General features: G+C 34.4%; 4 protein-coding genes across 13 annotated transcripts; 1 reads left to right on the top strand and 3 right to left on the bottom strand.

Annotated features, from left to right (window-relative positions):
- Window positions 1–657: 657 nt before the first annotated feature.
- LOC111008461 (uncharacterized) lies at window positions 658–1,888 on the bottom strand. The gene has a single exon (XM_022281187.2). It carries the CDS (start codon window positions 1,666–1,668, stop codon window positions 925–927), a length of 744 nt encoding a protein of 247 aa, XP_022136879.2. The 5' UTR covers window positions 1,669–1,888; the 3' UTR covers window positions 658–924.
- Window positions 1,889–6,301: 4,413 nt separating this feature from the next.
- LOC111008432 (Tetratricopeptide repeat (TPR)-like superfamily protein) lies at window positions 6,302–12,202 on the bottom strand. 9 transcript variants are annotated; one of them, XM_088119065.1, is made up of 6 exons: window positions 9,720–12,202; window positions 9,465–9,558; window positions 9,305–9,339; window positions 9,052–9,195; window positions 7,300–7,417; window positions 6,302–6,688 (listed from the first exon to the last, which is right to left on the bottom strand). In XM_088119065.1, the coding sequence occupies exon 1, from the start codon at window positions 11,923–11,925 to the stop codon at window positions 10,288–10,290; it is 1,638 nt and encodes a 545-aa protein (XP_087975191.1). In that variant the 5' UTR covers window positions 11,926–12,202; the 3' UTR covers window positions 6,302–6,688; window positions 7,300–7,417; window positions 9,052–9,195; window positions 9,305–9,339; window positions 9,465–9,558; window positions 9,720–10,287. The 9 variants fall into 9 exon arrangements, with proteins under 9 accessions (XP_087975191.1, XP_087975193.1, XP_087975189.1 ...); XM_088119067.1 differs by having other exon boundaries at window positions 9,052–9,155; XM_088119063.1 differs by adding an exon at window positions 8,127–8,217 and having other exon boundaries at window positions 9,052–9,558.
- A 605-nt stretch (window positions 12,203–12,807) lies between these two features.
- Window positions 12,808–16,515, bottom strand: LOC111008433 (GTP-binding protein Era-like protein). Of its 2 annotated transcripts, none has more exons than XM_022281138.2 (9): window positions 16,043–16,515; window positions 15,808–15,953; window positions 15,261–15,401; window positions 15,055–15,168; window positions 14,808–14,933; window positions 13,828–13,926; window positions 13,618–13,719; window positions 13,228–13,308; window positions 12,808–13,065 (listed from the first exon to the last, which is right to left on the bottom strand). In XM_022281138.2, the coding sequence occupies exons 1-9, from the start codon at window positions 16,431–16,433 to the stop codon at window positions 12,979–12,981; spliced, it is 1,287 nt and encodes a 428-aa protein (XP_022136830.1). In that variant the 5' UTR covers window positions 16,434–16,515; the 3' UTR covers window positions 12,808–12,978. The 2 variants fall into 2 exon arrangements, with proteins under 2 accessions (XP_022136830.1, XP_022136831.1); XM_022281139.2 differs by having other exon boundaries at window positions 15,808–15,935.
- Window positions 16,516–21,594: 5,079 nt separating this feature from the next.
- Window positions 21,595–25,018, top strand: LOC111008317 (AAA-ATPase At5g17760). Its single transcript, XM_022280973.2, has 2 exons — window positions 21,595–22,792; window positions 24,358–25,018. Exons 1-2 carry the CDS (start codon window positions 21,797–21,799, stop codon window positions 24,880–24,882), a joined length of 1,521 nt encoding a protein of 506 aa, XP_022136665.2. The 5' UTR covers window positions 21,595–21,796; the 3' UTR covers window positions 24,883–25,018.
- The last annotated feature ends 1,176 nt before the right edge of the window (window positions 25,019–26,194 follow it).

Here is a 26,194-nt window from a genome sequence, read left to right as displayed (position 1 = left end):
CCAATTTCTTTGCTTTATAATATATTTTAAAAAATGTAGCTAAATTTTCAAAATTTTATTTTTGTTTCTTAATTTTGATAGAGAATTCTAAATTACTTATAAAAGCGTAAAAGGTCAAATAAAAAATTTATGAGTAAAGGAACATGATTTTTTTTAAATCAAAAGATGAAATGAGCTAAAAATCTTCTTACATGTATAAAATTTTACATGCTAACTTTTTAGATAAATAAAATATTTCAAATCATGAAGATATACAAAGTCAAATTAAGAGAAAATTACAAAATTTTAAATATTTTAATATATAGTTTTTAAATTTTAAAAGAATTATCTTCCTACTTCTTTCTTTGCTCTGCCCCTAAAAACAAGGCATAAAATCTCAACCAATTTCAAGTTTTCGAATCATTTTAAAATTTCATAAAGTTTTAAAGAACACCTAAGTCTTTAGAAAGTTAAAAATTTTGATACAAAAAAACCTCCGAAAATGAATTATTTTTGGGTTGAGATCATAACTGGAGTTTCTTTTTTTTTTACTAAAAATTATATACGTTTACCGTTGTTCTATATTTATGGCATAATTAGAGCTATAGTTCAACTTGAAACTCAAATTCTTTTTTTTTTTTTTTTTTTTAATGTATATAAGATATAACTCAACTTAAATTATCATCTAATCGATCTTAGATATAACGAACGTCAGAGATTAATTCTCAAATGCAAGTCCACCAAGTCAACCGTAGGACGAGCAACAGACTAACAGAGCCCCCCTTCAGAAAGAAAGAGAAAAAAAAAAAAGCGAAGATTTAAGTTCCAATTTTACCCTTGTCCAGGTAAAAGAAAATTTTACTCTGTACATTGCACAGCATCAAATAGTACGGCCGAGTTTTCTTTTTCTTTTTCTTTTTTTCTTTTTGGAAATTCAACCAGAGATTAACCGTCACTGTGGAGAACAATGGCGGAAGACTCTTCCCGTCGAAACTTCTTCTCTCTCGCTATGAACGCCTCGATCTTCCTCTGAAACTCCTCGCTGCTCAAATCGTCCTGGTAGTACACAATGTCGTGCGATTGCTCCAGAATATTCCTGCACTTCTCCGTCTCCGAACGCCGGAGCTTCTCACTCTGTGTTTTCGAGCATTCTCGCTTAATCTTCTCCGACAGAGTCCTCCTGATCACTTTCGGATGATCTATTCCTGATTCCGCCTCCGGATCCGTGCTCTTCACTTCAATATCGCGATCGATTGAATTAATCGCCTCCGCGATGATCTCCTTGTCCTGGAACACAATCTCCCCGTCCTCCGATGGCGATTCAGGTAGGTCACCATTTCCGGATTTTACAATTAGGTCTTCGTAGAGTCGATCGGTTTCGCCTCCGTCGCCGACGGCTACTCTGCGGCCTGATAATTGGCTAGGCTTGGCTACGAGTGCGACGATGATAGCGTTGCAGAGGATGAAGCCGAAGAGAGGACTCGCGACGAAGGCGAAAAGCTTGGTGAAGTACTCGCCGGAAATTCGAACGGCGAACGGCAGCCTGGACAGAATCCACGAAAGAAAAACCAGAAGGAGGCAGAGCTCTAGGAAGCGGAAAACCTTGGCGAAGATTTGGAGGAGATTGCATGACGATCTCGGAATAGCGGTGGGAGGCTTCTCCGCCTTGTCGAAGAAGAAAAAATCCATTCGATCGGCGATGAAAATTGGAAAGGAAGAAACGATTGACTTCAGAAGGAAAATTTGATTAGGTTGGGGGAAGGCGGTTTTTCCGGGAAAGTTGAGAGGAAAATGAAAAGGAAAATTGGAGAGAGTGTGGAAGTGGAAGAGAGTTTTGTTATGAACATAACCATTAGAATTACTCTCGAGAGAGAAAAATGAGAGAGGAGAAGTGAAGCGTTGGCGTGGATAATTGGGTATTTATAGAGAGAGAGAACCGGGGAAAAACAAGAGCTGCTTTTACTGATTGATTTATCGGGACAACTACAATACAAGGACACGGATTACCCCATCGTGTTTACTGTTCCCAAAATATTTAAATTCTGTATTATAATAATTATAATTTAAGCCATTTAAAAAAAAAGCAAGAAATATAGTGTCTCTTATCCATGCAAACGAATAAACATTTAAATATTTTTTTAGTACTATATGGGGATCGAACCTACAATCTCTTAATTTGAGATTTTATGTGTTTAGTTCAGCAATAATTGACACTCGTTTCTGATCAAGAAGTCAGAGTTGAAATCTTTAGATTAAATCTTCTCTCCCGTCTACCGTTGCCCCTCCCTTCCACATCCCCCCAATTTTCAGTTCAATAATGAGGCCAAATTGGAATAAGAATGGGGTAGGTGGATGTGGACTAGGCTATGGGATGAAGTCAAGGGACAAAGACTAAGGCTAAAGAAAAGAGGGGGAAAATGGGAAATTATTTGATCAGTATAGCTATGACGATGTGATAGACAGTTTTATATTGTCAACAATGTGGTAGATAATTTTACGTTGTCAGAGACGTGATAGAAGAATAAAAATATTAGAGAAGTTGAAGATAAGATAAGTTAAATGGAAAAAGAAGATTTAGATAAGATTTGTTTAGTTAATTTTATGTTTAAGTGCGTTTAGACGTATTTTAGTTCTTGTGATATTTTAAGGATTAACAAAATTAATTTAGTTCTAATACCTTGAAAATGTTGAAGTTATAAGACTGAGTACCTATATATTTTTATTAATATATTTTTTTAATGATTTGGTACGCATACTTAAGAAGGTACAAAATTGAGTCTATGGCAATTACATTGAAATTAAGTTATACACAAATACCAATTTTGAATTTAGATCCTATGATGCTTATCGATTTTATTTCACTTATACATAATTCATGATCGAAAGGTTGTTAGAACCATTTTCTGAATTGAATTCTTATCAAAATTTTATTGAATATAGACACTATTTTAACTTAAACTTAGGGCCATAATTATAAAATGGAACATCACCTTCTAATTCCAAAACTCAAAAGCATATACATTCTCAACGTCATAAAGAAGCTTTTTAAAAGATTAACATTTCAAAATTACAAGTTCAACTATTTTGTAGAATTTTTAAAACCATGAACAAATAAAATAAAAACTAAAATCATAATACAAATCACCAAATAGAATGAGGAAGAATTAAAAGCTATGATTAGAACTAAACAATATTTACAAAGCCTACACTACAACTAAAAACTCTGTACTAAAAAAAAATCTAAAATCTCAGATTAGTAAAATTTTAATAAAAACCATAATTATAAATTATAATAAAAACCACCATAGAAATTATAATGAAAAAGAAAATGCAGGTGACAGATAGACGTGACAGTCTACTTTAAATCTGTATTTTACTTCAAAGCATTGTTGAAAATTAAAAATAAATTTCTGTTTAAAAAAAATTAATTTTTAATATTTAAATTTCAAACGTTCGTCTTAAAATCTGGAGTTCAAACAGAGCTCGTCCCCAGGGCTTAATCACCAATAATTTGAGTCACCAGAGGCGTGAGTGAATGTCCCACACAGGCCAACCAGATAGCGCCACGTGGATGTTCCCGGTAAAAGTTAAAATTACCCAAGTAATTTTACTTTTTTTTTTTAGTTAATTGAAGTTCTGCTGAAAATTGGAAGTTTTAATTTATTGCAGCGTAGAAATTTCAAAATGACCAAAAGAAAAAAAAAAAATAATAACTACTGTTTCAAAAGTTTAAAAGTACCGTTTTTGTTAGATTCTTGACCATGTCAATGACTGACCGACATGCAATTTTGAAGTGTTCAAAAGAACATTTGAAACTTGTTTTGAGATTGTTCAAAACAATATATATGTAATTCTGTCGCATCACATGTGTTATTTTTAACCTTTTTAAAAAAATATATATTTGGTCTGAAGTGTGAAACACGTCTCTCAACTTTTAATTTTAATTCTAATATCTAACATAATTTTTTTCTTTTTCTTTTTTTTTTTTACTAATTTCGAGTAGGCAAGTATTTAACGGACAAGTAAATGGTTTAGAGCACTGCATGGATACCCATGAGCACTAATAATTTATCTGAAAGTATTCATTTTAATAATTTCTTCGCTAATAAATCAATGCACACTTGTCTATGAAGTCAATTCAGTAAATAATTGACAATAAATTTGTTAGGCGGGTTAAAACTTAAAATAAGTAGTTTTTTTTTTAATTTATAAATTAAAGTAAATATCTTTAAGATTGAAGAAAAATATTTTATTAGTACGTGCGAGTAAAAATTTTAACGGACTTCCGTTAATGATACGTACCTGGATGAATTGAATTATGTTGGATTGAAAATAAAATAAGGATAAAGTAGGAAAATATTTGTTGAGAAGGGGCGGAAGTGGAGTGAAAGATCAGAAAACAAACAAAAACGCGTACTTATGAATCAGTGAATCATAGCCGTACATCTTCGAAGCTGCTGCCTTCGTGTGGGATCACGTGGTCTGTATTTTACGCCAGATCCGTTGGTTGTATTTTATTTTTATTTATTAAGAAGAAAAAAATAATTATTTGAAAGTTTGTATTTTATAAATTAAAACAAAATTTAGGGTGTCAGGGACAGAGAGGTGCAAGTGTAATGCACGGAAATGGAGATGATTTTGGCAGTGCTTAACTTAATACACACGCCATGTTTTTCTTTTGTTTTCTAATTTTTATACTTTTCACTCAATATTTTCTTATTATTATTTTGGTGCTCAATATTTTGGTTCATTTTAATTCAGTTTAGTTCGTAGGTTGAAAATTTTTGTACTTTTGAAAACGGATTATTTTGATCTTTATTTATAAAATTTTAACATAAATTTAATATACAACAGAAGTCTTTTAGTATAAAATTACGGCTACGTCTCAAGAAATGTATTATGTGTATTGTTGTGTTAAAATTGTGATAGAAAAACAAAAGATAAAACATAAAATGAAAGGACTAAAACGATTGCTTTTTCAAAAGTACAAAGACCAAAATGAAAATGTTGAAAATGGAGTGACCAAAATGAATCAAAATTAAAAATACAAGAACTAAAATAGTATTTTAACGTATTATTTTTTAGTATCAGCTATAATCCTTTTCAAGTTTCAATTTAAAAAATTCATGTGGTCTAATCTCTATAATGTGATATTTGCATGAGCGAGAAAACTTATTGGTTTAGTCAACATGTTCTCTATTAAAGTATTGAGTACGAGGTTCATCGAGGACAAGGCTATTCAAAGAATGCTCCTCACTCGCTGCTTGATCTTCTTTAGTAAACCACGACTTCGAGTCGTTAATCTCTTGACACATTTAGTGAACAACATAGGCATAGATTGACACTACATTAGTGTTCTCTTTGACTCCATGGTCTTCTTTCTCTTTAAAAATATTTGGAAAATGTCTTTCGTCATCCCAAAAATTAAATTGAAGAAAAACATTTTATATGAACGGTCGGTGTCCCTATCCGATATATTTTAATGAGAGGATTGAGACAATAATGATTTTTTTTTTACATGAAGATTAAACTGAAATTAATGTGCCTAATAATTTAACGGGTTAAAGATATTAATAAGATCATAATTATGTTATTTGAATAGTAATGTTTTGTTTAAATGAAACTATTGTTTTATTGAGAATGAAATTGCAATTTGAAGTTAGTCTACACGCAAGCCACACCGAATTTTGATGCACCATCTCCTGAAAACACGCCACGTAACCAATCTCTCTCTCTCTCTACAGATGAGAGAGAGAAAAAAAGGAGTAGGTTGAATGAGAAGTATGGGCACTGTAATTTTCAAAAATGCAAGTTTTTGACTCACCACCAATGGTTAACTGATGAGAGGGACCCACAACCAAAGCCCACCTGGCCGTACACGTGTCACTTATTCCTGTTCTTCCATTCTTCCCCCTCTCCTATTTACCCCCAATGTTTTTTTTTCTTAGTATATATAAAATTTGAATTCATGAAATTATTGGTATATTTGTAGAATTTATTCCATGCATGGGGAAGATGTAAATTCTGACATATTGGTCAAAGCAATACGTTTGAAGTTGTACTTCAAGAAAACTAATTTGGAGATAATTTAAGATAGATATATCTTTCTTTTAATGGAAATAATTATTTTTATTAAAGAAAATCTAAACACAATAAATTGATGAACGAAATGTTGGTCTATCTACCTACTTAGGGTTGTCTTGATTGCTAAAGAAATTTCTTCAATTTTTTAAAAGACATATTATTATAAAAAGAGAAATTTGTGTCGGAGTAGTTACTAGCGTGGTACTAGCCTAGGGCGTTCTATTAGGATAGAGAAGGATGGTAAATATGAGAAAGGTTGAAAAAATAAAGGACGAAAATAGTAAGTGTATCGATAGCTAAGGTTTGACGATCTTCAATGGAGAAGACTACTCCATTATTTAGGGGTCTTGGTTAGAGGTGTCACAAATCATGCTGCACATGCACTTGATGCTTGAGAGTGTTAATGGTACAGAATGGTTTCTCATTCTCACTCCATAATGTTTGTGGATGATGGCAAGTAGAGATCATAACGAGGTCTTCCGTATTGAACAATGGTTGACATTGTGTTCGCCTTCAATTGGTTGAGGGTAATGAAGTGTACTTTGGAAGACCGCAGAAAAATGTGTCTTCGAATGACAAGGAGGTGACCTTGGCCTACACAAGGTTTGTCCTGGTAGTATGTTCACTGCATGGCCAAGAGCGAATAAAGCCAATTTAAGCCAAATAGATGATACATGTTTTAACTACTAAACTATGTTTAGATTGACCAAAGTAGTTCTTGATGTAAGTGAACAATTGAAAGTGATGGGCCAAAAGCTTCACTAACTAATGCCTCCATTGACTAATTAGGACAACAAATATCATATCAAAATTAATATCGTTTACTTGAAATTCTATAAAATTAGAATAAGAAACTAATTGAGAGGGAGGAGGAAGACTTCATTTTGTTCTTTTTACTTTTTGGTCAAACATGGCCTAAAGTCATCATCATTCAATCATAATAAAAACTGTAAGAGATGCTTCATTGTTAATCACCATTAAAAAGAAGAAAAAAAAGAAAAGAAAAAAGAGATGCTTCATTGTTATTCTGTCATTTTAGCCATTTTTGGATAAACAAATCATCTTGTACTTGTCTTTCCTAATTTCTTTGTCATTAGATTAACTCTGAAACTGGAATTGATTCCTCATCCTCCTTGGAGGTTCATACATATCTCTATTTCAACCATTAAAAGCTTCAACAGTCAGAAGTATCATTTTCTTGAGAAGGAAAGAGAGAGATTAGTTAATGGTGGAAACCTGAGAAGAAGGAATCTGCAGCAGAAGAAAGTGATTTTGGTGGGGGGAAGGCCCATTCTCCCAATGCAAAATATTCCATGGTTGAGTTTGATTCCAAGCAGAAAGTGCCCTTTCTTACCTGTAAAGTTCATATGTAAAGTCTTAGGAGATACTTAAAAAAGGCCCTTTTAGTTAAACAACCAACACCCATTGATCTTTTCTCCTATCAGAGCTTTATCCTTTTATGTTGTTTCCTTTTTTGTGGAATGGATAATATTTAGACTCCAGAGAATATAATTTTGATGGAAATGCAAATATAATCCCACATTCATTACTATCAAAAGCAAAATCCTTCACAAACTTATATCTGCTAGAAAAATGGAAAAATAGAAAGATTCTTAACAACTTTTATATATGTAAACATTGTTGATCAATTCCCAAACTCATCCAACTAATGAGTTTTGGAAATAACATAACTTAGCATCCGATGGGACCCTCTATAGGTTAGGATAGTGGCCATTAGGACACGTGAACAAAATAAAAATATCTTTGAATGTATTTGAATGTATTGGGAAATTAAGCACTCCAAACAATTTTCCATTCCACGGTTATATCCAACAAAATCACAATCACACAATATAATAAGAGATTAAGAAAAAAAATAATAAAGACACTAGAATTAATTTTCTGTTCAGATGCGGTTCCATTAAAATATGAGATTGGATACAAAGTAGTCAAATATCTCCCTTGGATATTTATCCTAAAGATCCCAATAGAATCCAGTCTATAACATAATATACTCATATACATGAACGAAAAACTCCCAGAATAATCAAGATTTAAATTACTCCAAAACAACGATATCAATCTGATCCTTTCTATGCTACCAATACCCGAGCCGTCACCTCTGAATTTGCTCCCAAAATACGCTGAAATCGGCTGGCAAAAGTTGTTTAATTTCACATGGCTTATGCTCTTGTTTCACGGCCACACACAAAACGTATAGTAAAAGAGATATATATGAGTGTGGCGGCAGAAACTTGAAAAAATAGGTTTTTGGGCTTTTTAGTCCATTATTTGGTTTCGGCTCCACAATTACCCAACAGAATGGATTCAAATTTCCTGATAGTCATTTAACCTACCTATAATATTAATCCTATTGATTTGTCAAGATGCAAATAAGTAAAGCAAAGCCCAAACAATGGCGTGAACAAAAAAATGAAGTCATACCAGAGGCTTCTGGCCTTATTGGTTGCCGGCCCTATTTCTTCTTCTTTAGAAAATTAGGATATCAAAATTAGGCCATCAAGGTATATAGGAACATTTGAATTCTAAAATATCTAGAAATATGTACCTTTGTAAAAGTAAGGTTAGCATTTCCCTCTCTATAAAATTTTCTCTTCCCCTCTTTCTATTTTATATCTTCTTTCTCTTTAACATCTGACTCTAAAATTTTTCTACCCCTAAAGTTTCTATTTCTACGTAACTTTATTTTTCTCTCTCTAACATATCCCTCTTACTTTTCTTTCTTTAAAATATATTCTTTTTCTTCACCGTTTCTCTTTCTAACCCAAAGAGATAGCCAAAGTTATCCTTTTTTTCACCAGAGGTTTAATCATGGAAATTGAGACACTTACACTTGACAATATGAATTCTACATAAATCATACAAATATAACAAGCAGAGAGCCTAATGTGGAGCCTAACATGTTACTGCTACGAGTATTAGTAGAGAAATATTAATGATATTATCAAAGATGATATAACGGCATACTTCTCATTAGCAGAAAGGTGGTCATAAACTTTGAGGTATGCAGAATTTCGTAGAGAAGTTTTCTCAGGAGGATCGAAGTGCTTGGAGTTTGGTATTATCATTTCCTGTCAATTTCCATTGCAATATTGGGTTCCTATCAGTTACCTCGCATCCAGTGAACAAAATTGATGTCAATGTATGAGTCAAAAGATCAAAAGTGAACTTCAAGTACAAAATAAAAAGGGAGTTCCCCGTATATTCATGGTCAAGCTACCGTTTTCCTCTTCTCACAAGTTACAACAAGTACATCTGTTAGAATATCCACAACAGATAGTCAACAGTGAAGTCACGACTAATAAGCTTACTCAACTAAGAAGTAATTATTATAGTTGATAGCAAGAAAAATAAAATGGTTGGTTTCACTTCATTCATACCTTGGAACAATAAGCTGGGAAGTTGGACAGTATCCAGTCCATTTTAGAAACACAGGTGTAGTAACCACATCAGTGTTGGTGATTTCCTATATCACTACAACAAGAGAGGAATTTCTTTAAGATGAAAACCATGCTTAAGGAAAGGGAGAAAGGAAAGTAAAAGAAACCAAAAGGCGAGTTAAAATATAGTATACTAAGTTACATCAACAAAAACATCGAGCACAGTTCACAACCCAAGTTTCTTTCAAAACTCACCAGGTTTTATGTTGCTCAAAATTTGCTCATCTTCAACCCAACTTTTCGATTCTTCATGGATCAGGTTGATGGAAGAGTACATGGAGTCGGTGAGGTTCGCTGTATTAATGGCAAATAATTTTTTCCTTTTATATCCGTGAATGTCCAGACCAACTTGCACCCACCTTGATTAATTTCACGGAACAACTGCATGACCCTACTATATTTGGTTGCTAAGATAACTCGTAAGATATTAAATCCTAGTTAGGTGACCGTCATGGTTTGAATTCATTCCTAAGTTTTTTACTATTTACATTGGCACTTATTGACCGCTAGGCCAAACCATGATGGTTGTATTAATCACAGATTAACCATATTTTGATATATCATCTTCAGATTTAGTCTCTATAAGCTATTAAGATCTTAAATGATAGCCACTAAATGCCACGTGAGCTTTAAAATCGGCAGTCTTGATCAACAATGAGTGTACTTCAGCCCATAATAAGGAGACCTGTTTCTTCTTTTTCTGCATTAAAAAATTGTCGTTTGTTATCACATTATGGATGGACTGATTCTCCCAACTGCTTTATTAGAAGCAAGAAGAAGTGACCAAGCTATTCCCAGCTTCCTTAGTCAGTCCTTTTGCCCTCATTATTCTTCTTAATTCATCTACTGAATCCCACTTCCCAATCGAAGCATAAAAATTTGATGACAGCACGTAATTTCCTGCCTTGTTGGGATCCAGTTGAAGGAGTTTTTTGGCAGCAAACTCACCCCTTGAAACATCTTGGATATGACTACAAGCATTAAGTAATGCAGCCCATATTTTTGAAGTTATCTTAACACCACACGTCTCCATATCATGGAACAGACTCCAAACTTCATCGATCCTACCAGCTCGGCCTAACATATCTATGAAGCAGGCATAGTGTTCCGGACCCAGATATGAACTATAATTCTCCTTTGCCAAATAAAAACACTTTCGTCCCTGTTCCACCAGCCCCGAGTGCCCACAGGCGGATAAGACAGAAAGAAACGTGACTGAATTTGGCAAGACTCCCGTTCTTCCCTCTACCATCATCTTGAATAGTTCAAAAGCTTTTATCCCATCTCCGTGACTTCCATATGCTTGAATCATGCTGGTCCATGATATCACATCCTTATGACACATTCGATTGAACACAGTTCGAGCATTCAAAACTTTCCCACATTTAGCATACATATCCAGCAAAACATTGCATAATTGGGCGTTGGATGTCAAACCATGACGGACTGAAACACAGTGAATCTGCTTCCCTATCCATAAATCTGAATTCTCAGAGCAAGCGGCCAGGGCGCTTGTTAGTGCAATTGCATTCGGTCTCATCTTGCTCATCAATGACAACGCCTCTGCATAATTTTTATTCCTAACACACCCAGAAATCAAAGAATTTACCATGACATCATCCTTTCTACAGCTTAAACTAGTGTAAACTTTCATGGCTTCACTCATGCACCCAACACTAGAGTAGAAATCAACCAAGGCAGTACCCAAAACAAGCATATCTCTGTCCATCACAACAACTACCCCATGAACTTGCTTACCCTGCCGAAAAGCTTTCAAAGCCCCACAAGCTTTAAGCACAGAACACAAAGTAAACTCACTATACTCCACTTTTTCCCTCTTCATTTCTTCAAACACATGTAGTGCTTCTCCGGCAAGACCCTCCCTCAAAAAGCTTGACAACAACGCATTCCACGCGACCACGTCCTTCAACTCCATCTCATCAAAAACCTTAACAGAGCCATCAAGAACCCCACACTTGGAGTACATGTCCAAGATCGCAGTTTTAGTAACAGTTCCCGAGTACGTACCGATTTTGATGATCAACCCATGAACTTGGGCGCCGTACTCGGAGGTGGGTAATGCGGAGCATGCGGCCAAGGCAGCGGTGAGAGTGTGGGCAGTGAGAGCAGAGCAAGAGCGGTGCATTCGACGGAAGAGAGACCATGCGTCCGAGTGGCGGTAATCACGCACATAGGAAGTGAGAAGGGAATTGAGCGAGGAAACGTCTCTTTGAGGCAATTCGTCGAACAGGTGGTGGGTGCCGGAGCAGAAGCTATCGGAATAACGGGAATTGAAGGAGCTGGTGCGTGGGTTCAAAGCAGAAAGAGAGGAAAACGAAATGGGAATACAAAATCCAGAAAAGGGGTTACCAATATACAGAGGTTTGATTAGGGAACGCATTGCTCGGACATTTGGGACGAACTGGCCTTCAGAGACATTGCGCTTCGACCATGTTTTTTTTTGGAGCGTAATCAAACTTAAGAGTTGGTCTTTATGTAATTCAAATCCCCCACCAAAAAACTAGGAGACAAACACTCCCAAGGCTGTCTTTGCTCCTCTAGAATTTATGATATAATAGATTTGAAATTGAACTGAATTTCGTGATCTGCTATTCTTATCAAATACCGTTCATCAAGACCGTTAAACACATATTGGACCAACAAGGACTTTTTCTTTTTCTCCTTATTTTATTTTAGTTCAACAATTGCAACAATTGCAGCATCAGGTATTCAACTTTCAACGTTAAAAAAAATAATCGATGTTTTATCTATTGAGTTATATTCGAATCGGTGACTAACGAGCAATGATTGGACAAGAGAGTTGGTTCCCGAATAAAATGATTGGACAAGAGAGTTGGTTCCCGAATAAAATAAAGACAAGTGTCGCATAAAATTTGGAACCTGCAAACAAAATATATTTTAAGTCGATTTATTTTAGTAGGAATTTGAAATAATCTCATGTTTACATTTTTTTTACCGGCTCGCCATTTTTTCATATGAGTATCAAAGACCCAACCCCATGAATTATAGTTTGATGGTGATTTTGGCATTTGTCATGGTCAAAACCATCCTGTTCGATAAATTAAAAAATAGATTTTATGAAAGTTCAAAATCGCTTTAAATTGATTTTTAAGATATTACTTGGATGATGATTTTGAAAAGTAAATTATACTTAAATCTCTTTTTTCGAAATCACTAATTCTACCGATCATTTTCAAACACACTCTCATTCTACTCATCTTTCCAATTTTAAGTTGTTAAGTTTGTGGCTATGGATTTAGAATTTAGGGTTTATGATGACAGCATTGGTGATTCTATTCCATTTATGACACCCAAACAAAATCACAATCAATTGATGGGAAAAAAATCTACAAAGTTACACAATTGATACCACTAACCATCTTACTACTTGTCAGCAGATTCCTAACAAATAAGTCCATCTCATTCTCCAACACTACAATGCTTGAATTCTTCCTTCATAGCCATAGTGCTTCAAGAGCCCTTCATCTTGCCGCCAATTTTCTCTCACTTTAACTTCAACCTGTTCAGTGTTCAAGCATGATTTTGTTTAAGACATACCTTTTGAGGCAGGATAAAACACAACCGAATGCATTCAAGTAGACTGGCTCAGCAGTGGCAACACAATTAATACATCAACGAGCATCTTTGCAATCACAGGGCGATAAGAAGTAAGAAATGGTACCTCGAGATAGACTTTCTTCTGTAAGAAATCTTCTATATCGAGGCGAGCCGCTGTCGCGAGGAGTTTCAGAGCCTTTCCTTCCTGTGAAGAATCAGAACGCAGTGTTGGGAGAGATTTTCCAGAAACCATAGGAATATAGTTACTACTTGTGAGTCACGTGATGTAAGGTCCAACAACATTAAAGAATTATTTATGAAGAAAAATTCATCATGTGAATAAAGGAAGTATGCAGCATGAAAGTTCTCGAAATTATCCTACGAGGCCTTCAGAAAACTGCTTAATTTAGTCAACCGGGAGCACTGATATTATAAATCATTGGATGCTTTAGACTCATGAACAACTATATTACTAAAACTTACAAGATGGCCTATGTCTATCATAACTACTTACCTTCCCGATGAGAATGATTTTCTGAGAATTTTTCTCCACAACAATTTCCGCTTGAATAAAATCTTTTGCACCTGGTCTACTCTTGTAGCTCACCACATTCACCTGGAGAGTTTCAAGGACAAAATTCTAGTATTTAGAAATTCTTTTCAAGACTATTAATAATTGATAATGAACAAGAAAACGAAAAATAAAAATAGTAGAGTTATGCACCTGACATGCATAAGGAACTTCATTGCGGTATTGCATAAATATCTTTTCTCTGACAATTTCAGAAACAAAAAACCTTTCTGGATGCTCACTGACTATGTCCTGAAAACTCAAAAGAAACAAGGTAAAGGTTTTCCTATTAATCCAATTATGAATGAAAAGACTAAAGTTTTTCAAAAAATTACAGGTCTTAAAGAGGAGGGAATGTTTATACATCAATGGGATAGGTTGAGAAGTAGTTTGACTATACCACCTGGAAGTATTAGATTCTATTGTAAGAAAAATTGTAACCGTATAATCAAATCAAAAAGACGTTCCTCAATGAATAGATCCAACATAATATCAACAAACTATCCAGCTTCAAAGCCACTACCAATTCCTGATATTTCACTCTTGTATTATATTAGAAATCTTAATCATAATCTTGACTTTCTTCTACACCAATCAGGACATGTTGACCATGCTAAAAGTATGGACATAGGCTAAATTCAATTTGGTAATAAGCCAGATTTTTTACTGACAGTTAAAAACAAGTTGTCAAGGATTTTTAACTGAGATGAAAGTACTATCCATAATCCATATCAACTCCTGGTACACTTATAGCTCACTGTAAGAGACTTATATTAACTATCAGAAAAAGCGTTCAGATTGCATAGGGAAGAAAATGAAACATGAAGGCAATATGTATATTGCCCTGGAACTAGAGAAGTGGCATTTTTTAACAAGTTGCATCAAATTGCTAAAATAACGAGAAGCGTGGTTATATACCACTTTCTATGAACCAATTGATATGATAATGGTGCAATCTCATTAGTAGGACACCAAAAGATTATCAACTACAAACAGAACAATATAAAATGAAAATTTTCAAGTCTCCAGTGTCCAAATATTTCAATTTTCAAATGGGTTTAAATATTAATCATTATGGCCCATTCTCAGATGTAAAGCGTAACGAGATCAAAAAGGCTTCACTAGGTACATACCTTTGGATAATAAGCTGGCCCAAGAGGGAGTTTCGAAAGTATCCATTCCTTCACATCTTCCATGCCATGGCCATACTTGGCGCTCACAGGTATAACTTCATCAACATTAGTAAATTTCTCGAACCACTGAAAGACGAGATTTCTTTGAGGCAAAACAAAATTTTAAAAAATAAAGTGTAAGAAAGGAGTTTTTTTAAATGAGTCTACTCGAACACACCTAGAAAAACATCAAGCAATGAATTCTGACCTCAAGTTTTTTTGCAATTTCACCTGGTTTGATCAGATCTTTTTTATTCAAAACCAGCAAGGTGGGAGGCATTTCTTTGAGGTCTCCGACACCTTCTTCCAACACCTCATCAATCTACAATCCCAAATAAAAGAAACAAATGTAAATCTAGGAAAAGAAAACAAAACCACACATTCAAAAGCAATTCTGAACTCGAGACAACATACTTTTTGAGGCGCTGTACATGCATCAACGACAACCAAAACACAGTCTGCATTAATGGCGGCGCTGCGCACATTCTTCATCATCATGGAATCCAATTTGTGCATTTTCTTTTCAATGACACCAGGTGTGTCATAAAGTATCACCTACAGGTAAGTGATTAACCACATAAATATGGTATAACGTGTGCACTTTAAAATTTTGTTCTACATTCTCAAAAGTGCTTTAATAGCTTCTCTAACCAGCACTTGAGCTAAAAACACCCCACAAGTATTTTCTCACAAATTGTTAGAAGTAATTTTGACTTTTTTCAAAAGTACTGATAACTCATTTCAAACTGGATGACTTTGGGTGGTAATGGCAAACATGTTTGTAGCCGCATTCACATATGTAGGTATTATCAGAATTTTCAAAATCACTTTTGGCCATGAAAATTTTTCAATCCAACTAAAATATTTGTCAGCCTCTTAAATTTCATACCAATCTGAACTTTAACATGCTATTTGAGCTCTAAAATAAGTATATTCTAATCCATAATGAGTAAAATCAAACCTGATACTCTGGCCCAGAACATATACCCAGAATCCGGTGCCTCGTCGTTTGAGGTTTATCCGTAACAATGGAGAGCTTTTGCCCTAACAATTGGTTTACAAGAGTACTCTTCCCAACATTCGGCTTCCCTAGCAGAGCCACATATCCTGAAATTTCATCAATAACCACTCACAATTCCAATTTCTCTCTCTACAGAACAAGAGGGACAGAGATAGAGAGCGAGAAGTAAACAAACCGCTTCTATGGTTACGGTCGCAGGCATATCCAAGCTCCTCCATCTCGTAGTCGTCGAGCAACGTCAAATTCCTATCAGGCTTCTCATTAAGAGACAAGAACGATGGCTCATCATCGGAGTACGAAGAGCTCGTCTCTTCCCCATCTATTTCTCCTTCTTCAACGAACTCATCATCGCTAATGCTAACCAATTGGTCCTTCAACACGGAACTCCGCGTTCTGGGTCGGAATCGGAATGGGGAGTGGGCTTCTCGGAAAATGCTCTGGGAAAATTGAGAGAATGAGGTTTGCTTCTCGGGCCGGGAAGTGAAGATAGCGTTAGAATAGGAGTAAGGAGGAGTGTGGAATTTGCTCCGGGGAAGAGTCGCCGGCGCCTGTAACGCTAGCTCCATCGTCGGAGCTCCAGCGAGGAAGCGAATCAGACTGTTACAGTGGTTGTTGATAGCTCGTTTCTTCGCGATTTGCAGACAGTGGAGTAGTAGATAACCATTAATACGGCATCGTTTTGGTACCAAGAACCAGGAGGTCCAGGCAGGACCCCCAAGTTTGGGCTTAAATCTGCTTCATAATGTAAGGGCTTTAGGTGTAAAAATGGCCCACATTCTATTGGGCCTCTGAAATCGAGCCCATAACCAGAGAGGGGAAAAAACTGCTCTCTGCTGATGTCATCTTTGCGAAATTACAATTTTGCCCTCACAACTTAAAACGTGGAAGGATTACTGCCAAGGATGAAAGTGACATTTAAGTCAAAACCTCGTGAATAAAAAATATTGAGTTATCAAATTTATGGGAAAAGTATGTCTTAAGTTGTAATTAAATTTTAAGGTAGGACTTCACGATTCACGTGGAATTGCGGACTTGTTTTCCAAATTATTTTGTAAATAATTCTATATAAATAATGATTTAAAAAAAATTGTTGGTATTAACATTAGTGGGAGTTGCAAAATATTCAAATTATTGTGAAGTTATTTATAAATTCGTTAACTTCTTAAAAAAAATATATAATTTTAAGATCACTTTAGAGTATGTGACTATTACTATGGTACCACTCAATTTTTAAGTGCTCGAAAATTTGGCTAAACCATTCGAGATATCTTTAAGTTTTCAAAAATTCATTTTTCACATGACTTTTAGAACTGAATCAAAATGTGCCCCTAAAAATTTTATCCATAAAACAAGTGATGAAAATTGACATGGGTTGTTGAGTCGTAAATTGAATAATGACGAACATAACTTTTTGAAATACATGACAAGTATTGGTAACAACTAGACAATCACTTATATGACGATGGGTTAAAAATGAATAGCAAAAATAGGTCAAAAGCTCATCAATTTTTTCTTTTTCTTTCACATGACCTTAAATTCTAACACCACCATCAAATACAAACCACCAACTCATTGCTACTAAATAGAAAACATAATACCACTTGAAGTTTTATATCGATGAGGTTAAATTATTAATTTGATCATTATCATTTAAACTTAATTTCAATTTTTAGTCACTATAGCTTTAATGGATTAAATTAAACCTCACAAATAATCTCTAAGCTGTTGTTTATCTGTTTTTTACCCTAACTTCTAAGTCAGTAAAATGCAAAACACCACCTTATTACCAGATAATTAGAAAACTTAAGTTGCATAATAAGGGTAATTTGTGAGATTTGCTTAAATCATATAGAACCATAATAAAAACAAATTGAAACGAAATTAAAGACTACAAAAAACAAATGTAAAATTTAACCAAATTAATAGAATAAAAGAAACTATGTATTTATTTTAGTTGCTTTCCACTAGTCCTTTTCCGTCCAAGAACGCCGAAAGTGAACTCATAATGCTGTAAAGTGTCAAACATTAGCGCACGCGAATTTAGTAAACTAATGCAAATTTTATATTGCTTGATGCCTCGACTTGAATAAAGACTTTGACCTACCAATAAGGTTTATTTGTTGATTTCTCCAAAGTTCCTTTCGAGGGTGGGATTGAATTGAGTTCAAATATTTTTTAGACTAAATTTTAATTCTAACCTAAATAATCTTTGGATTGTGTTTGACTCAAATTATTCCGGTAAAATATTGTGTGACAAAAAAAATTAGACTAAAAAGACTTTGAAAATATACTTTTAAAAGTTGCTGGAGAATAACTAATCTTTAAAGAATTATTGAGCAATTAGAGTATTGAATGAAATAAAATCAAATAAATTTATATTGTTTTATCACAAGTAAAAGAAATTATTTTCTCTAAAAAAAAGTAAAAAAAATAATAATAATTTCAAGTTAAAGGACAGCCTCCCATGTCCAATGGTGGAGGAGGAAATCTTCTTTTTAGACTTGCCTTAGGCACATTTGGACTTACGGAACCTGGTTTCAAATTGAGGAAAAAATCGTTCTCAAAGAAGCGTGGCCAGCTAGTTGAATCTCGTTACCGTCCCGTGTGGTTATGTGGTTACCATTCAACTCAAATTTATTTTAGATGAACGAGTGAACCAACTCAATTCTTAAAGTTTTCATTTATTTGAATCCGAGATTGAGTAAAAAACAAATTTATAATCTAACTCAAACTGTACGGATGGGTTAGGTAGATTAGATTTTTGGGATACACCCATCCTTTTTACATGATACATCTATCTCTTCAATTATTGACCTCTAAAACCGCACATGGAAACTCCACACTGGCAAAAATAATCGTTCACAATCTCACCTTCCTCAAAAGATTTTCTTTTCTTTCTTTTTTGAAAGAAGACTTTTAGGAAGTGATAATAAAGTCTGGCTGGCCACATTAGGCCTTTAAATTTCTGGAGCATTATTTTAAATTTTTGTTTGTTTGTTTGTTGAGAATGAGAGATAGTTTCTGAAAATTGACTAAAAAGAGAATGGAAGCCAAGATTCATTGAATTGGCATCAAAAACTGTACCTCTCTTTTCCCTTTTAGAATTTCCAGATATCTTCCATGTTTCTTTTTAAATTACCCTTTATAAGTTCTCGCTTCGGTTCTTCGGTAAAAGGAAAAAAAAAAAAAAAAACTTGCCATTAAATAATTTTATTAACCTATTCAGACGCGTAAATATGTCTCTCAAATATTATTTGTTACATTTCATTTAACTCTTCCATCAATGAAATTCATTTCTTCTCAACCATTTGCTTACTTGGTTCTTTTATGGAAGAATTTGATAGTTTATTTTTAAATATACTATAAATAAATGAACAAATTGTGTATATTTCATCGTGATAGTTTATTTTTGTCGTTTTCATCTCGATATTCATAATACTATTTTGTGATTAACCAATGACTTTTATTTTTATGAGAAATTGATGATCCACTAAAACTAAACGACAAATTTTACTCGAGCATTAAACCTAAATAAATTCACAGAGAGGCAATTGTGATAAATTAGTTGAAAATTTTCTATAGTGCATATAAATTTGAGTTGGTTTTTAGCCAAAACCAAACCAACTCAAACAATTTTCTTTTCTTAAATTGGTCCATCACAAACAAAGAAACTCAATTATTATTCAGTCATATGCTCCAAAAAAATGAAACAAACACAAAAATGTATTTTTTCATATATTGGACCAAGTCATGAACCAAAAGTAGCTAGCTGTTTGTGGGGCAGGCGTAGAAAATGACATTTTAATTTTATAGCTCTCTCTCTCTCTCTCTCTCTCTCTCTCTCTCTAAACACTGAACTAAAATAGTAATCACAATCAGAAAGCACTTTAATGAGAAGAAAAAGCAGAAGAAAAGGATGCCATTAAAGTGAGGGCCAAACATTGCCGATTGGCTCTTCCTCTCTGGACTCTGAATTCTGATGTCAAAGTACAATGGGATTCCCACTCTTCCTCTCCACTCTCTTTCTTTTTCTTCTTCTCTCCTATTTTCCAACCAACTGTGGTGAACTCTCTCGAAAAATAATGGTTTCAATATTAAATTATAAACCCATTTGTTGAGGTTGGATTCTAGACTATGTGACACTTCAGTTTCATATTTGTAGTGGACACCTACTCACTCAAGTTAAGTACCTAACTATGCATACTTGATTATGTATACTTTAAAGGGACGATTCTATGTTTTATAAGGGAGTTTTGGGAAGCGTGGCTCTGCCATTTTTGCATCATATATAGACAGTGGATTTTGTGTCGGTGACATATGCTTTTTCCATATTCGACATGGAGCTGAGTTTCCGTTAGACTGATCATAGGTGATTTAGCATATCTCATTTTTCTTTAGATTGTCTGAACTGAGACCCAGACACGTGTTTTAAAGTGAGAGTTATTTACCATGGTAGACTCTAAATTTACCTATAATACTAGCAAAGACCAACATTGGCATAGTTTCAACATGCCTTTACAAAAAAATATATATTTCTTCTCTTGAGAATTTTAGGTTCAAATTCCTACCTTCCATAATTGTTGTATTAAAAAAATACAAAAATAAAAACAAAAGCACATTAATATTTTAAATTGAAGCTTTTTGGTCCACGTGTCTTTATTTATTTATTTATTTTTCACTTTAACCGGTTTAAGTAGTTTACTTAAAGTGAGGATTTCAACTTCCAATATCAAAGCAAGGAGTTATACATCTTAACCGCATAAGTACGTTGATATTGAAAAATTTCACCAAGATATGTTTAAATTTTTTAAGACTGGTTGGACGATTATTCTCCCTACTACTTCTCGGCTACTTTTTCTTCGTCGTCTCTATTTTTTTTTTCTCAACTTGAATTCAGTACCGTAACCTCCTCCTCCCTACTCTCTTATTCATCTCAATTTTTTTAACTTGATGATGCAACTCAAATTTACATGATAAAAATGAAATACATCTTCACAAATTAAATGACTGTCGAGAAGTCGCACAATATAGTTTGTTTTCTCCTCTATTATTTCGTTACGTGTCTTCCTCCTAATTTTATATGGAGACTTTTGTAGCTTTTTGTTCGTAGCCATTTTTTACAAATGGATGTAATTGAAAAAGCTTTGGAACATTAGATTCTAAGTTGTTCTTCTTTCGACCAAATATGAGTTCTGCATCAAGTTAGGGGAGGAAGAAGAGAGAAAAAGGAGGTGAGACGATTTAGGGAGAGAGAAAGATGGTAGAAGAGTCTTGAAACCACTTTAAAAAAACTAAAATAAATTATGTGATCATACAAGTTTTAATAAAATAATTATTAAAAAAAAACAATAGCAAGGACTTGTCATCATATTATGGAACCATGTGGACGTATTATTAATTTCTTATTGGAATCCAAGTTTTTTCTTGATTGATTAGTACTAATCTTTTTGTTATCCACTATTAAATTTTTGACAAATAAAAAGAGAAAATAAAATTTTTTCTTTTTTAAATAAAGAGTTGGCAAATTATAGTCATGGTCAAACTCCTCGGAGTAAGTATCTAAATATTTTTCATATACCTATCTAAGTGGAAAATAATTGTACTTAGACCATAGTTGATAAGATCTATCTTCTGCTCTTAGTTTTTTTTTAGAGATATTTTCTTTATCTAAAATCACCAACGACATATTTCTATAAGGAAAATATTTTATGGAACAGATTTTTATTTTTTATTTTTCCATTTAAATTTTAGACATTCTTTATTTATAAAATTATACATCTATGATTTTAAAGTACACTCTCCTCACATCACACACACTCTTGATGTAGCCAAGTTCGTTCTTCGTTGCAGAACTTTCAAACCAACCCCTCCACCGAAAACTCCCTCCCCAGAACTTTGATCGGAGCGCCGCCGCCACCGCCGCAGCGCCATGTTTTCTAGCAAAGAAATGCCGTCTCCACAGTCATTATTCTCGGCTTACGCGTCAATGGCCGGCTCCCTAATGCTGTTCCGATCAATGGCCAACGACCTGATCCCCGGCCCGATCCGGTCTTACATCGCCGCCGCTGTCCGCCGCCTCTTCAATTCCTCCTCCCCTCTCCTGACCCTCCTGATCGAAGAATCCTCCGGCATGTCCCCCAACCAAATCTACGACGCCGTCGACACGTACCTGTCGACGAAAATCACTCCGGCCACCGCGCGCCTCCGCATCACCAAATCCCCCAAAGACAAATCCCCCACCCTCCGCCTCGAAAAGGGCGAGAAATTGGTGGATTCCTTCGACGGCATCGAGCTCCTGTGGACCTTCAATTCCCACGACCACGACAAATCCAGCAACACCCCCAACAACAACGCTCTGTTTCCGGGCGGCAGAACAGAGCGCCGCTACTTCGAGCTCCAATTCCACAAAACCCACTACCAAAAAATCCTCCGATCCTACATCCCCCACCTCCTCGATCGCGCCGCCGCCATCAAGAACGAATCCAGGGCTCTCAAAATGCACACCATGAGCAGCTCCGGCTGCTACAGCGGGAAGTGGGAGGCCGTCAATCTGGAGCATCCGGCGACGTTCGAGACGGTGGCGATGGAGGCGGAGCTGAAGAGGGCGGTGATGGAGGATCTGGACAGGTTCGTCAAGAGGAAGGAGTTTTACAAGAGGGTGGGGAGGGCGTGGAAGAGGGGCTATTTGCTCTACGGCCCGCCGGGGACCGGCAAATCCAGCTTGATTGCGGCCATGGCCAATTACTTGAAGTTTGATATTTATGATCTGCAGCTCGCCAATGTGATGCAGGATTCCGATCTCAGGAAGCTGCTGTTGACCACCGGGAATCGCTCCATTTTGGTGATCGAGGATATTGATTGCACGGTCGAGCTGCCGGACCGCCGCCTCGGCGATTGGCCGCCCTCCCACTCCGCCGAAATTCAGGTCAGCCGCTCCATTTCATTTCTCTTTTCGGGTGATCGAACTTCGGACTTCGAGATACATACAATTATCGTTTAATTATGCACATGTTAATTTTTTTTTAATTTAAAAATAATTCTTAAAGACTAATAGAAAGGTAGCAAAAAAAAAAAAAGATTCCTACCGACCAGTAGATATGGGTTACTAATTAAATTCATTTAGAAATTTAAATGCCCGAGATCAATTTTTGAATAAATCTCCCCAAACAGAACTAGAACATTTGTTTTTCTTCCCCCTGAAATCTCATTATTTTGTAATTTCTCGGAGATACGTGAGAACAATCTTTTTAATCGGGCTTAATTGAAATTAGAAATATTAAAATCTAAGACGAAAAAATTAAGTTGTCGAGCATCTTGTTTTTACTACGCTTTTGCTAATAATGAATTCGTTTTTTTAATTTGTTTTCTCCTTTGTAGAGGAAATATATAAGTAAGGTATTTCTTTGTTTTCTCAAACAATGCAAGTCACTTCTTCTTTTTAAACTTTTATAGTTCAAGCCTTAACCATCCTTTTAATCTTAGCCAACTTCACGTTTATTTATTTTATATAGGGAAAGTGCTCTCAAAAGTGTGACAAAAAAGGGAGTCTTATTAGATTAGTGGAGGATAAAGTTGATTAATTATACAATATTAATCCTTTTTTTCCCTTTATCTTGTTCTACATGTAATATACATATGTATATTAATTGTGAAAGTGTAAGCCAACTTTACCCATAATTAGTCCAATTTTAAAGGAACAATCACGTGAAACTATTATATTGGACATTCAAAAACTTATAAATATTAAATATCTTTGAGTAGATAAGTTCATATATATATATATATATATTATCATTTTATTTGGAGTGGAGTACAATACTGACTTTTGCTTTTCATCTGAACTAACAAAAAGAAAAACAAACAAATTGCTTTTTGTACCTTTTTCTTTTAATTTTGTTATCTTCCAGTAATTATTGGATTAATTAACTTAGCTCTATTTCAAATAATATCAAACTCTGGGTTTCGAGATTAATACTTAGTGAAACATTTAAAAAAATCAAAACTAAAAAATACTTAACAAAAACATCATAATATATAATTTAAAAAGTTATTTTAATTAGCCAACTAGTTAAACTATTTATCTTGGACTAAAAAGTTTTAAAGTTATTTGTTTAAATTTATTTTTTGTACATGAACTTTTAAAATATCATTTTAGTCTACTTCTTTGCATTAATTGCTTTATAGATAGATAGCATGATTATGAATATGTGGCGAAATTTTTAGTACCAAAACCAAATTTGAACTATCCACGACGCTTTTGGTATCGTTTCCACTTTAATAATTGTGCGTTTTCTTACTTCTTATTTTTAAAAAATATTTATAAAATTGTATAGAAATTTTAGAAAGGACCAAATCAAGTTTAATTTCTTGTTTATCATTATTGTTTCTAATTTTTTTTTCTACAACACATATAAACGTTTTGTTAATATAATATAAAAAATTTAAACATTTAAGTTAGAAAAAATAATTTTTTGTTTTGTTTGTTTGCAGTTGACGCTGTCAGGGCTTTTAAACTTCATAGACGGGCTATGGTCAAGCTGTGGCGACGAGAGGATCATCGTGTTGACGACGAACCACAAGGATCGGTTGGACCCGGCGCTGCTCCGGCCGGGGCGCATGGACATGCACATCCACATGTCCTTCTGCAGTTTCCACGCCTTCAAGCTTCTGGCCGCCAACTACCTCCAGATCCACTCCCCCCACCGCCTCTTCCCGGAGATCGAGGCCCTCCTGGCCCAAACCCACGTCACCCCCGCCCAGATCGCCGAGGAATTGATGACCACCGAACACGCCGACGTCTCCCTCCAGGGCCTCGTCAACATGCTCAAGAGGAAGAAGGTGGAGGAGGAGCACCACAATAATGTCAATGGCGCCGCAGATAATAATAATAATAATAATGTCGTTAATGGCGATGAAACACAGGCGCCTAAGAGATTGAAATTACAACCCAAGAAGAAGGTGCCAACTAGAGTTTCAAGAAGGAAGTTTGTTAAGGGAAGGAAGATTAATTATTAGTTGCTAGCTTAATTAAATAGATACAAAAAAACAAAAAAAAAAGAAAACTATGGTTTAGAATACAGAAATACTCTTCTAATATTGTTTTTTTAGAAAGAGCTTTTATTGATTTTATAGTGTGGTGTATTTTCATTGCTCTGCTGATTCTACCCATTAAAAGACAAATACAAAAGGTAGGTAGAAACTACTACTAATCAGCGCCTATAAAGTATCAATTTTTGTGTTTTTAGTAGTCAAATAGTATGGGTCCCTTGCTATATGTAGCAGAAGAGTTAGTGGCAATCACTACAACTCTCCCCACTAATAGTATTTAACCACTAATAAGATTTAATTATTTATTGAATCTAATATAAATAAGTAAATAAAAGATATACTTGGGTCTTGATATCTTAGGTAGATCGTCATTGAAAAATTGATAGTTAATTTTTTTTTTATAGAAAAATCCTCTATTTTTATATTTCTCTTTCTTAGTTGTCAAATATGTAATGATGATGTGTCTAGTATAGATCCTCGCCAATGAATATCTAACTATTTTTCATAGAAGAAATCAAAGAAAGTTGCCTCCATAACATAAATTCAATATGTATTTTAAATAAAATGTCAAAACTCTTCAATTTTTTAAAATATAGTATAAATGTGACCTTTCTTAGTGTTATATATATATATATACGTTTGAGTTTTATTTGAATTAGGTTATTTTTGTAAAATTTTTAAATTTTTGCAACATTCGAAACTACATATTTGTTTTATGTTATTTAGGTAATGCTTGATGTTTACAATTCAGTTTTACAAATGCAAACTAAAATTTTTTTTTCTTTTGTTTTTTTTTTTTGTTTTTTTGGTTAGAATAAATTAGAATGGAATGGAACTAGTTGAATTTGGTCTAAATTGGTTTTTGGGTATGTGTTAATGGGCCTCACTCACATCTTGAGTTTAGGGCCAGCTGAAAAAGTATAAGTGTAGGACTCCATGTTTAGTTTTTGACATTCCAATATATATATACCCAAAATTCAACCCAACAAAAAATACTCAAAATTCAAATTAATTATATAGAAATGTGTTTAAACTTAATCATGGAAACTACACAAAATTAACAAAATAATAATAATAATAATAATAATAATAAACATGTAAAAAAACTCAGCAATAAAATGTCAAAACTAATTTAAAAAAGCAAAAATTAATACCCAAAAAGTACTCTTGCCAATCAAAAAAAACTATTTTAGCTATTCACAATTGAGGCTATTAATTTGACTACTAATCAAAGTTGAGACATTAGACTTCAATAAGCTTAATTATTGAGTCAACTACA

Source organism: Momordica charantia, assembly GCF_013281855.1.
Source record: "Momordica charantia cultivar OHB3-1 chromosome 10 unlocalized genomic scaffold, Mcharantia_2.0 BLBB01000010.1, whole genome shotgun sequence".
In the NCBI taxonomy this organism is placed as follows: Eukaryota; Viridiplantae; Streptophyta; class Magnoliopsida; order Cucurbitales; family Cucurbitaceae; genus Momordica; species Momordica charantia.
This window is presented reverse-complemented; position numbering and strand designations above follow the sequence as displayed.